The sequence below is a fragment of the Pyxicephalus adspersus genome, chromosome 1 (assembly GCF_032062135.1).
Source record: "Pyxicephalus adspersus chromosome 1, UCB_Pads_2.0, whole genome shotgun sequence".
NCBI classification, from domain to species: domain Eukaryota; kingdom Metazoa; phylum Chordata; class Amphibia; order Anura; family Pyxicephalidae; genus Pyxicephalus; species Pyxicephalus adspersus.
Window position 1 is genome coordinate 159246749 of NC_092858.1, and position 12752 is coordinate 159259500.

General features: G+C 39.7%; 1 protein-coding gene across 2 annotated transcripts in view; it reads left to right on the forward strand.

Moving 5' to 3' along the window:
* Positions 1 to 10612, forward strand: part of CXADR (CXADR Ig-like cell adhesion molecule) — a 34113-nt gene extending 23501 nt beyond the window's left edge. For both annotated transcript variants that reach the window (XM_072432105.1, XM_072432101.1), the window contains 5 exons: positions 1982 to 2183; positions 2274 to 2429; positions 3152 to 3274; positions 5453 to 5591; positions 6825 to 10612. In XM_072432105.1, coding sequence (XP_072288206.1) covers positions 1982 to 2183; positions 2274 to 2429; positions 3152 to 3274; positions 5453 to 5591; positions 6825 to 7092 — 888 coding nt within the window. In that variant the 3' untranslated portion in view covers positions 7093 to 10612. The remainder of the gene's footprint in view (positions 1 to 1981; positions 2184 to 2273; positions 2430 to 3151; positions 3275 to 5452; positions 5592 to 6824) is intronic.
* The last annotated feature ends 2140 nt before the right edge of the window (positions 10613 to 12752 follow it).

Sequence of the window (12752 nt, forward strand, 5' to 3'; positions counted from 1 at the left end):
AGTTAAACTGCCTGAGAGTCATAAATTGCTCATTGGACCCATGGTTGAGAAACATAAGGAGTCTCATAGGACATTGAGTATCCGTCCAGTTTCTTAGGTATTGCCACTGCACGGATTTTTGTATGGTGGTTTTATCTTTAGCATTTTACATTTCTGTAATGCTGTAGTTTTCAGCATTCATTATGATTTAGTGTCTTTTTTTTTTTTTTTTTTAGTACTTTTTTAAACTCTTCATTTCAAGAGTCTGTTCTGTTCTTCATGCTTCTTCCAGGTTACTATTGAAGCTAGGCAAAGCCAGAAAGCTGCTTTTTGTACACCTAGAAATAATACCAGTTTTGGCGATTACCAGACCATACTGATGATGATTTATAGTGGGCACTAATATCACAATTTCTGTGCTATGCATACATTATGGTATGCTCAGAATTTATTACCAGTAGTTGAAATCTTCAAAAATAAATCTGTATTTTTGTGAAGGTTGGTCTGCAGGGTTTTCATTAAGATTACTCAATGGAAAGTACAGTCTTATGAGAAAAGCTTTATCTAAGATAATTCTGTATCTGATTCCCTAAAACTTACTGTCTGCAAATGGCATCAAAGCTTTTCTGTACTGAAACTGTTCTAGTTTTACTGGTCCTTTCTGTTTAAAGTTCAGCCAAGATTGATTTTTCCGTTTTGGGTGAATGCCAAGGTGTTGGAAGCATTCACTCTTTTTTGCTGTCTCCAAATGGTAAAATCTTGTATTCATATTTCCAGCTCAAAACAAAAAGTTGTGCTTATTGTTTGCTATACAACATAAAGCCCAGCTGCAAGACGGACATCCTCATAACTCATATGGCAAATGGCTAGAGTTAGAATGTTGAAAGTAAATGTAATTTCTGGGGTTCATGAGGATAAAATTGCCTGTTAACAGAGATGTGCCGTTTGATATACTTGCTGTGTCTCTCTTATGGCTCTGATTTCCCAACTAGCACCTGACCTAGAGCTAGAAGTTGACCGGATACCAGTTGCCCACTAGTGAGCTGCTCCGAGGAACAAAGCCAGGGGTGCAGTGTGCCACATTAAGTATACTTACCCGCGTAGGAAGTGCCCTTTACATTTCTTCATTATAGATGGGGCAGTGATTGTCTGCTCTTCACCTTATAGGGTTATTCTTTTAAAGACTAAAGTTTTTAGCCTCATGCAGACATCTATTGGACATGGGTGATTTTTCTTTGAAAATTACCTTCCGGTGTCAGATGAACGAATGAGCGCTGTACACACTGTGCTTTTCTGTTCTATGGAGAGAGGTTGGAAGGGGAGAAGATGAGCAAGTGGCACCCTGTCGTTCTTTCCTCCATGAGTGACCAGAATTGGGTCCCATTCAGTCATTTATCAATCTGCTATGGCGAATTAATGAATGACCTCGTTGTACCAGTGTGCTCATGGTATTTTTTTTTTTTTTTTTTGCTCAAGATAAGCAGGAATGTTCCTCCCAGGTGGTGATTATTTGACATTTGTACTCTGCTTCTTATTGGGGACACCTGTGCCTGTAAGGCTTTTTAAGGGGATTTTCATCACTTTGAAAAGATTTAATATTGCTCCCTATTGTGTGTACAGGACAACAAATCTTCCTAATGGAGCACGGATGAGAGGGGAAAAAAAATCCTGATTCTATTCCTAATGGGGGAAACGCTTGGCTTCAGAGCTTGCTTCCCCACAGTGTGCATAGTACTGGATAGACTCTCCTGTCTGTGTACACTGTATTGTACAGTTTTGTCATTCCTGGAGCCCCTGTGGGCATTTTTTACTCCCAAAACACCTGCCCCAGATGTCATTCTATTTCCTTCTTTCTTTAAACCACTGCTACTAATCTGTTTCTGGGTTCTTAACCACTAGAGAAAATTCTTTTTACTTTTCAGCAGTACAAAATGTGCGCACAGTGACTCCAACTGTCTGACTTGTTAAACAAAAGTTTTTTTTTTGTTCTGTTTTTGAACAGGTCATTAATTATCATAGGGATGTTGTGTACCAACACAACGGGCCACTGAAAGATCGAGTGCAGTTTGTATCTCCAGACCCCAGAGATGGAGATGGCTCCATAGAGATCAATAACCTGCAGGAATCAGACACCGGGACATATCAGTGCAAAGTGAAGAAGATTCCCGGCTACCAAAACAGGAAGATGCCCCTGACTGTGTATGGTAAGTACTATTAAAGACCACCACCGGCAGCATGAAAATAATGTCTGTGATAAAGTACATTGAGTTAATCTACTTTGTTTGTTCATACAGTTAAGCCAGCAAAGACCAGGTGCTACATTGAAGGAAAGCAGGAGATTGGGAAAGACCTTGCTCTAAAATGTAATGCCAAAGAAGGATCAGCGCCACTTTCCTACTCCTGGCAGAAGATGAGTGGGCTGGAGAAACTTCCACCAACTGCAACATCTGGTGAGATCTTTTAAATTCTGTCTTTGGTAACATCTGCAACCTATAATATTGTTGTGGGCCATTTACTATGTGTTGTCCCTATCAACCAATAAGCTTCCCAGTGCAGTGGGGAATAATGAAGGTTCATATCAGTTCTGTGTGAATAAAACCAGGTTAATGGGAGGTAATGTTGGCAGGTTCAGGCCTGCTTTGGGATGGAGCAATTCTGCGTGGCTTGCACGTTTCTGCACATTTGACAGCTGGTGACAGTAAGTGGTGCTGGTACTGCTCCCTGCCATCCCCATTCATTTCTTATGGGAGAACTGCAAGGAGTAGCTACATGTAGCGTCTTTCCTGTGGTAGCAGATCAGTGGCATGAGGAAGTGGTAACCACACTGCAAGCTAATGGGCAATGTGAACAAAGCCTTAAGTTAGGAACAACTTTTAAAAGCAGAGCTTAGTCCACATTGTGTTTCATTCTCTTGGACCTATTGCTTTTGAAGGAGCAATATAAAGGCTAGAGAATTGGAAGAGGGTTGGCCTGAGCGCAACTATTACAAAAAATACATTGGAAAATGCCTTTACATTTGGGAAATAACTTCTGCTTCAGCATTTGTATCATCTTTTGCTAATTGTCCAGACTTGTCATAGATTTGATTTAGCCTACTATATTGTGGTTTATATATTTATGGTCATATGATGCTAACTCTGTTCATCTTTTTTTTTTTAATTATTTTATTTAGACTCAACAGGAAGTGTTCTCAGTGTAAAAAATGTTTCACAGGAGTTTAGTGGTACATACAAATGTACATCCCGAAACAGAGTTGGTACTGATGAGTGCCTGGTCATCCTCAATGTTGTTCCCCGTAAGTATTCCATTGGTGTTTTCTTCACAGAATGAACTATGATTGTATCTTTTAATTTACTTTATGGCTTGTTGTATGTGCATTCAGAATACCTAGGGGCGCCCTGAAGCCTCTCATCTGTCACCTCGGATCCAACACTGCACAATGTTTTAGGCGTAGTGAGTCCTTTTTTTTATTTATTTTTGGTGCTATTGGGAACTGTCCATGGGTTGGAACTCCTGAGCACATTATTAGCTGCTACAAAATAATAATAGCATGTTATTGGACTGAAATATTTGAACACGCACCTTATACTACAGGTAAGTAAGGCTTAAGGAAAACAAGGAGGAAATGCAAATGCCTTACTGCTGGTGATGGTATAACAGGTTCCCATGGTAATACCTCCTTGTAACATTGCATCTGCTTGCAACTAATTGCAACTAAATTGCATTACACACCTCTCTATCTCCATTAAATAGGGGAGGAGATTTCCAGTAGTTCACAGAAAGCTGATCACTTCTAGTCTTTAGTTCTAATCTTTCTGGGAGGATCAACATGTAATTTCTGACTTAAGGCTAAGGCAGCTCCCACATCTAAAGACTGGCTAGCTGTAATATAAGTAAAAGGTAATAAAATATAGAGTGAAACACACATTATTTTTGAGTAGATATTAAGAGACATGTTACTGGGACAAGGAAATGTTTAGAAGTCTGTCTATCAGGGAGGGAAATTGCAATAAAAAAGTTATTTATTTTTGTGTAAGAGAAGGCCAGAACCTTGTTCTGCTTCACTCATTTCTATTCCTGTGACAATGCCAAGAGGTAAAAGAAAACCTCCACAGCCACATTTCTGTCTAGATTGGCTGCAATTAATTGTATGCTAAAGCTGAGCCCTGGCACATGCAAAAAATGTCTTCATAGAAGGGATGTGTGTTTTTACTTGAATCTTGGCATGCTTTGTGTATTCCACATACATGTAATATGAAATATTGTATCATTGTAGTAGCTTCCTCCATCAGGACCAGTCACTGCTGCTCTTTACCCTTGTGCAGGGTGACTGGTCTAGTATTCGCCCCTGTAGGCAGCTTGCAGTGAATACAATTTTCCCCTGCAGTTTTAGCAAACATTTCCTTCAGTGATCATCCGTATGAGAACTGATCATGTTGTGGGCCTTTCCATTGGCAAAGAAGTTTATTCATTTGACTTAACTGTCCCATCCCTTCCCAGCCTGACATCACCTAATTCACTGCACTGGGTAGAAATGTCCTAAAATGGGCACCGTCTTCAGTTCAGCAAATCCTGAGATAAGAAGGAGCGTGTAAAGATAAATTTAGATGAAGAAAGTAAAGTTCATTTTGTAAAACTGATGATTCATATAGTTCGAAGGGTAAGGTTTTCATTATTGTAAATGCTAAGGCTGACGTTTAAGGAGATAAAAATACACAGATAATGCAGCTCTGTGTTCATATTATATATCATAAATTAATTTTTAAAAAATACAAGTTGCCAAGTACATTACCTTTTTGCCTCATATTAGCCTCTTGCAGTATTTTATATATTAGTTTTTTGGGGGGGAGAATTGTTTTTTTTTCCCATGTAGGAAGTATGCGGATAAAAGCAGTGATGAGCTCATTTGGCAGGTTACATACACTGCTCTGGATTCCTCCAACATTCCAAAAATATGCAGTTAGGTTAATTGGCTTCCCCTCAAAAATTGTCCTCAGACTGTGGTAATAACATAAAACTATGGTAGGGACATTAGATTGTGAGCCCCTTTGAGGGACAGTTAATGACATAACTATAGACTTTCTAAAGAGCTGCATAATATGTTAGTGCTATATACCTTCTGGATAATAATAATTTCTGTCTGGGGACTTCTAATGAAGGCTTGGCTCATAAGCAGGTACTCAGGCCTTCACCCTGAAAATCCTCTACCACATACAAAACTCTAAAATACTCAGCCACTTGATCGTAAATAATACCACACCATTCATGTTCGTGATGAAAGCCCCCATCCACCCAATCTGGGTTCTGGGACACATCTAGGCTTGTGCTGGGTGAATGGGCAAATAATTGTAATTTACTTCATTTAGTTTGGATAGGAGATGTCCTATACATCTTGTTTTACTGTAATATATTAAATGAGAACTGACATGGAATAACGATGTTCTAATGAAAGTTTGATTTATTCTCTGTTTAGCTGCAAACACAGCTGGGATTATTGCTGGAGCCATTATTGGGACGTTACTCTTCCTTATCATCCTGGGGATTTTGATCTTTTGTTGCTGCAGAAAACAAAAAGAGAAAAAGTATGAGAAGGAAATTCAACATGAAATAAGGTGGGATTTGTTTTTTACCCTTAAATATTCAAGAGTATAAATGTATTTTATTGGAATTGCAGAAACTATGCATCTAGTGATGACTAGTACATGGAGTTGGGGCTCCAGGTAGTGCATGTCTTCTCTACAGGAACACATTAAGCCGTGTGCAACAGTGCTATTTATTTTAAATAAAATTGTAGTGCATCTACACAAAGCTGAGCATCGCAACACAAAAATTTAAAAATTCATATATTCCTCAACTGTGTTTGTACCTTCATGCCTGATAGAACAGATGCTCAAACTTAATATCTCTTTTTTTTTTTTCTTGCTTTGAGGAGCACAAGAAGACTTTACATTTGGGTTATACTGCTGCCCTTAAGAGAACTGGACAAACCTAGCATAGTCCCTCCTATAACCAACCAATTTCCAGATAGTGACTTAGGACAGTTGTCTGATCTTCAGCTCTTTTGTGGTTAACACTAACCAATTATATATGTGTGTTTAAATAGTTTGGAAGTGACCTTCAGGCTGGATTTCACTTTACAGACTGCATTATGGTAAAAATGGAACTGTGAGGTTTTCCAGGTGCACTGGCTTCCTACTTAACCATCTTTCAGTAGGTGACAGGCCATCATTTAGGCTTAAGTCCTGGGTCTCCACCTTTACTGCCAAGTTGCACTCTTCCAGATTTGTAAGGGCTTTCTGACATCTAACATCTTTCCCAGACTTAAAGGCTACCATCTGGTCAATCACACATTCTTAAGTTTTACCTGATGGATGAATGGCTTATTTACTGACCCAGTTTTCTTAGACATGATTGCTGCATTGTTAAGTTGGGCTCCTTTTAAATGCCCTATAACTAAAGTCTTTCTGTGTCCCAATGGATGAGATAAAAAATTAGAATTGTATACTTAAGTGTACCTAAACTCACAATTTTCACTTTACATAAAAGGTTAGACAACCCAACAGGAGTCCTACCCCTCTGTGTTAGTTGTTTCAGCACTGTTTTGCTACAAAACAAAGACATGATGTCAGTAGGGTTGAGGGTATTCTGAGCTGGCTTACAGGTTTTTGTGTGTCTGTATACAGTACACCGGTAGGTGTCCACATGAGCTGAAGGTTAAAATTCTTTTGTCTCAATGGACCTCAAGATTTCACATAGATTACAAAAATGGTATTTTATTTTCTCCACGAATGTTAGCACTTTATGTTCCATTTGTTTATTGTATCTAATTCTTTTTACTACTCCAGAGAGGATGTCGCTCCACCAAAGAGCCGCACTTCCACCGCTCGGAGCTACATAGGAAGCAATCACTCCTCATTGGGCTCCTTGTCTCCATCAAACATGGATGGCTATTCAAAGGCCCATTACAACCAGGTACCAAGCGAAGAACACAAACGTCCTGCCAGTCAGAATCCAAGTTTCACAGCACCCAAGGTAGCCGGTCCAAATCTTAGCAGAATGGGAGCCATTCCTGTCATGATCCCAGCACAGAACAAGGATGGTTCCATAGTGTGAAAGGTTAATTGTGTGCCCTGTATACACAGGTGGCACCACACCCATAAGACTTCTTGGTTTTGTTCCTTCCCCGCACATTCCATAAGGATCCACCACTGACTGACCTCACCTGTACATTCAGCTTAATACCTGGTTCTGCACAGCAGTTACTGTTCTACTTATGTGCTCAGTCATATATCTAACAAACCTATAAATTTCAGGCTGGCAATTTACAGGGGGTGAGGGTAAAAAAGCTGAAGTGCAGAAGACGTTGACATGTCCCCATATTTCAGATTTCTTGCAGAAGGTACCAGTCAAGTATTAGGCTCTCTTGTATAACTGTTGTTTTTGACAGTTGGGAAGGTTGGTCTTGTTTCTATTAAAGCCACTGATTATGGCATTCGTGTAAGTGCGGGAATGTCAGGCAAAGCTTCAATCTTTGTATTGTTATTTTTTTTTTATTTATTATTTTGTTTCATTGCTTATAAGTAGTGCATAAAAAAAACAGTTTATCTGCAGTGTAGCAGACATCCGGGTATGAATCAATTTACATTTTAATTGACGTAGTCAGCATATTTATGGGCGGATGTTTTACTACCTGTGTATATATATTATGAAGGCAGCTGTTGTCCCTTGAAGTAGGTGCAGGTAATCTCTAGACAGCTGCAAATGGTACCTTTTGCCTATGTCACAAGCTTTCTGGAGTAAGGAGATTTGTGATTGAGTAGGAGTGGGCTACTATGTGAATTTAGAAACAATTTAGCTGAACAAAACCAATCTGGGGCTGGGTGTTTGTTAGGTCTATATTCTAATCCATCTGGCATCCATACTCATTGTTTATCAGTGGTAATGGCAGACAATTTAATTGCCATGTTGGACCAAGATGTATTTTTTTGCTTCTTGGTTATGGATCTAATTCCCCTGGATATCTGCACTTTGCACTTCCTTAACCTTTGTTACCTGCTTTTAGGTCTTTGCTGCTCTCTGGGACTCTGGCTGGAACATCACCTTCGGGCTTGGATTATATTTAGATGTTTTCTTTGCCGATTAGCATTAGGACTAAACCTAAATGGTCATCTTGACAAAATTAAGGTAACTGCTAAGCAAGCTGTGCAGTAAGGCTCTTTAGATTATCCCTAGAGCTCTGGGAACCCTTTGTCATTTAGTTAAAAATCCTCATATAACTTGGCCAATAATATCCCATATAAACAAATCGATCCTAAACTCTCCTAGTGAATATTTGTCCACCGGTAAAGCATGCAATAGAGGACAAATGACATGAAACTGCAGTATCTGCTTTTTGATTCAGAACTTATGAGAAACTGATCATGTGATGCCTAGGTTAATAGCCAAGCCGTTTTCTCAATGCCAGGGTTCTTGGGGGCTGTAAAGATGTAACAGATTATTTTTCCAGAATTCAGGGGGGGGGGGGTTGCTGGTTTGTCTTGACTGTGGTTGAGTCTGTTCACATCGGTGAGGGTTAACAAAGTGCCATTGCAAGTGCTGGTTTATATTTCATCCTCGGATAGTCTTGTTGTGCTGCTGTACAGACACGTGCAGTACAATTCCTGGTCACACCTGCTCCCGATCACCCCGATGGTGCCTTTTCAAGTCAAAAACCTTATGCAGGAATGTATCTCCGAAGACACGTGTGCCTACATTTGTCTTTCTTAAGGTGCTTTAAATGTGAAGCCGCTGACTTTTTATGTCACCTGACCTTTCTAACTCTACTGAATGATTCAGTGTTTCTATGTCACAACCGTCCTCATACTCGGGTGGAGAAACAATGCAGTATGACTGAGCAAAACATTGGAAAAGGCGCTGTATATCATCCTATAAATGAGTTTATAAGCCTGAGTATGACGACAAGCTCGCTTTATTTTCCTGCTACATATTGACACGCTCCATCACTACCCAAACTGCACTGTACTTATAGGAATCTGTTCGTTCCAGGGTAGTATGTTAAAGCACCACTTAAACTGAAGTTTTCTGTTAAAGAGCTATTGGTATTACTTGTGACTACAGATGTTGTAAGCTGCTGTACCTGTAATAGTCAACCATTTTCTTTTGCTAAAGAGAGTATTTGTTCTAGGGGTCTATTAATGGAATACTGGGCAGTAGGACAGCTTGGAAAAGTTTGGCTTGGTAAGCTTCCCCCAACTTCATCCAAAATTCTAAATTATATGGGTGAGTTCCTGGAAACCCTATTCACTTTTGTTTGATATAAACCAACTCACTGCTTTGGCTTATTTAACTTAAAAGGGGTTTTAGTTTGTTTAAAGAGTTTGTCTAATCATAAGCTTTGGGTTTTAATACTTCCTAAGCCACGCTTATTACCTCCTTGATGCAGTGTCTGGGCTTTGGTGTTGGGGCATAGACTAAAGGATGATGGTACCTTACCTTCCTCCCCCATGGGACAATGTTTAAACTTGGGGATTACCCACTTAGAGTTGAAAATTGGCACATAGGGAGATTATGTGCTCTCTGCCATACGCAAAAGCCTTGTTTTTTTTTTTTTGTTTTAAAGCTTAGGGCTGCAGTGTTGGCTAGAAATGGCCAGGGAGTGTGATAGAATAAATAGAGCCGCTTGTAAGGTGGTTTATCTGTGGACATTAAATGTCCAAAGTCACTTTATTAGGATTTTTGGTGAAGAGTTTTCTTTAGCTCTGGCACATTCCACTCTGACCAGTCAGCAGTCCTCTTGCAGTTTCCAATGTTGCAGAGGTCACGGCTCCTTCCCCTGATATTGTCATTGGACGAGGAAATAATGGGTGGGATAAAGTCTTGTTAGCTAGGTAGGCAGTGACTATTGGTGTATAAGCTGCAATAGTGTGCAGATGATCTCGGGAACCACAAATTATAATTTTGTAATATTGAAGAGCTGTAGTCCTGTAGAATCCAGTTCCCCTTTTTTTTTCCATATAATGCCACATCTTTGGTCAGTGCACCAAGACAGATTTTGAGGTTCTGTTATGTGATGATGGAGCGTGTCAATCTTACAAATGTTCTAAAATCTAATTTGGTGAATATGTATGTTTTGTCTGATTGCATTGTTTTAATTGTTAACAAATGTACCTGTTCCAGATTTCAATTGTTCACAAGGTAGTGTTGTAATACAGACATTGTTCCTACATATCTGATTGCTGACATCCCAAAGCAAACAATTACATTTATCTAATGCAATGATATCAGATCTGTACATATCAATCTTGCTGACATCCCAAAGCAAACAATGACACTTATGAAATGCAATGATATCAGCTGTACATATCAATCATACACCTGATCAGAAAGGTAGGTCTGGCAATTGTGGCACAGCGGATCTGATCCCCCCCCCTCCCCCCATGGGGTGTGTCTTCTTCAGATGGTCTGGTCGAGCACAATTATCGCTTACCGTTTTTATATCTTTCTAAATGAACGACACTCTTGTTCAGTTTCTTTTTTTATGTACACTAAGGGCTTTCAGACTTGTAAGATTTTTCGTAGTTTTGTGAAACTTCTGTACTTTTTAAAATAAAAAAAAAATTACTGGATAAATTCAGACTTGTCTTTACGCTTTTTGTCAGCAGTTTGATTTTCAGAATGAAATCTTTCAATAAAAACACTAACTGATTCTTCCTGATTCTGTTCCTCTGCTTCATAACTTCACAAATCACAGAATTCCAACCTTTCTTCTGGTTTTGTATTTAAGATTCAGGTGAAAAGTCATTTTTGTAGTATATGTTCTGCAGTCCATGAGGGCTGGGATCCACACACATTATTGGTATTCCTTGGGTTGTAAACTTAGTTGGGTGGGGTTTACAGAGGTTCAGAAATTAGAAATGAAAACCCTGACCTGTATGTGGTCCTATGGTTTTACTTGTCACCAGACTAGGATCCTAGGACATGTCATCCTGTCCCTGCAACAGTTTAAGGGAACCTGTATTTTTTATGCAGTGTTTTTTCTATTCTGATAATGTAAAATACATTATTACAGAGCTCTGCTTGGGTAAAGATTGCTCAGGCCCAACACTTCAAGGAAGTGTTAATCCTCTGTGTTCATACGCTTCATCTTGTGGTTCCTCCAGCTGAGCCCCAATACTGACTTAAATGGACCTATCACCAACATTTTTACATTACTCCTGGGATACCTACATCATGCATACCAGGAGGCTCCTGGCTGTTTCTTCAGTGCATGTCCGATTTCAAAGGGACATTTTAATACATTGGGGGGGAAAAAAATGCCGATCTCAAGCATGGGCAGTGAGAGCGACACTTTTCTTTCCCCTTTACAGCTGGCTACGTCACCCAATCTCGCGCCTATGGAGTGGGTGGGGTGGCATAGCCAGACGACGGGCATATGGTGCTTCCTCTACGTCAGCGCAAAGACTGATGGCAAGACATCTCCCCTGGGGTCGAAGTAAAGGTAGTGTCCAACTCAATTTTTTTTTTTTTTTTTTAAGCTGGGTGGTTAGAAATTGTAGGTGGGTGGCAACCCCTGTATTGTGACTGAACTTTTTATTAACCAACAAAAATCAGCCAGGGTGGTTACTGAAAAGCTCTGGGTGGTGCGCCCAGCTAAAAGGGGCTGGGGAGAAAACTGTAAAGGTAAGTGAGTTAGTTTTTTTACTTTCAGTTTAGTTCCCCTTTCAGAGCACAGTAGGGATTATTGGGAGAATCCAATGTGCATGAAAGGGGCACATGGGAGATAGATACTTCCTTAAATTAAATTTTTTGAACAGACTTCACCCAGTATTTTTTTTTTTTTTGTAATCTCATTTAGTCGTGTACAAGGTAAGTATTCACTTTCTCCTTTGCAGATATTTGGAAGCGGCAATGTCATTATGAGACACCCTGTGTGAAGGTGTCTCCTAGCCAAACTCTCAGCAGGTCTAAAAATATAATCTGTCATTTGTGTGCACATTGGGGAGGGAAGGCGCCTCATAGATGACGTTTATGGGAATCATTCTGTATTAGGCTTGTCAAGTGAATGTCATGTTTGATTTCCAGGTCTTTAACCAGCAGTGGCCTTATATCTTCTTGTAATATATAGCCATCAACACCTGGTGATGTCATGCAACAGCCCAATCATCTCCTCTCATCATTGGATTATTGGTAATACATATAAATGTTCCACTGTTTAACCCTTCTGATACCAGATGCTGGAAATGAACACAAGACAATAGCTTCCTCTGCAATCTTGTGTGGCGTGGTTATGCTGTGGTAATTATAGCTTGAATCTGTTTGTTTAGTAAGTTATTATTGTGCCCTGAACATAGACCTAGGGAAGAGGAGAGTCCCTTACTTCCCAGCTAGGTCTTAGTCTAGGTGCCAGCTAAGCTTAGAATGCCATCCAGTGTCTAAACTATACAGGACTGTTCTCATAGAACTGTATTGCACCATGTATTCGATACCTAAACTCACCTTATTGGCAGTAATCTGATATTCATAGGACACCAAATACAGTTTATATTGAGGGTAAGCAATCCATCTTTGGTGCCTTCTGTCCTACAGGAATGGAGGGAAGTTGCACAGGATAGGTTGGTACCCGGTCACCTGTATGAGCAGTGCGCACAATTTAGATGTGGGTTACCTTAGTTGCATTAAAGGATAACTAAACCATGACCCTCCTTGTATGTACCATCCCACCTTTCTTTTTATTTTAAATTATACTAAAGAGGAACTAAACTCAAAAGTCCCCA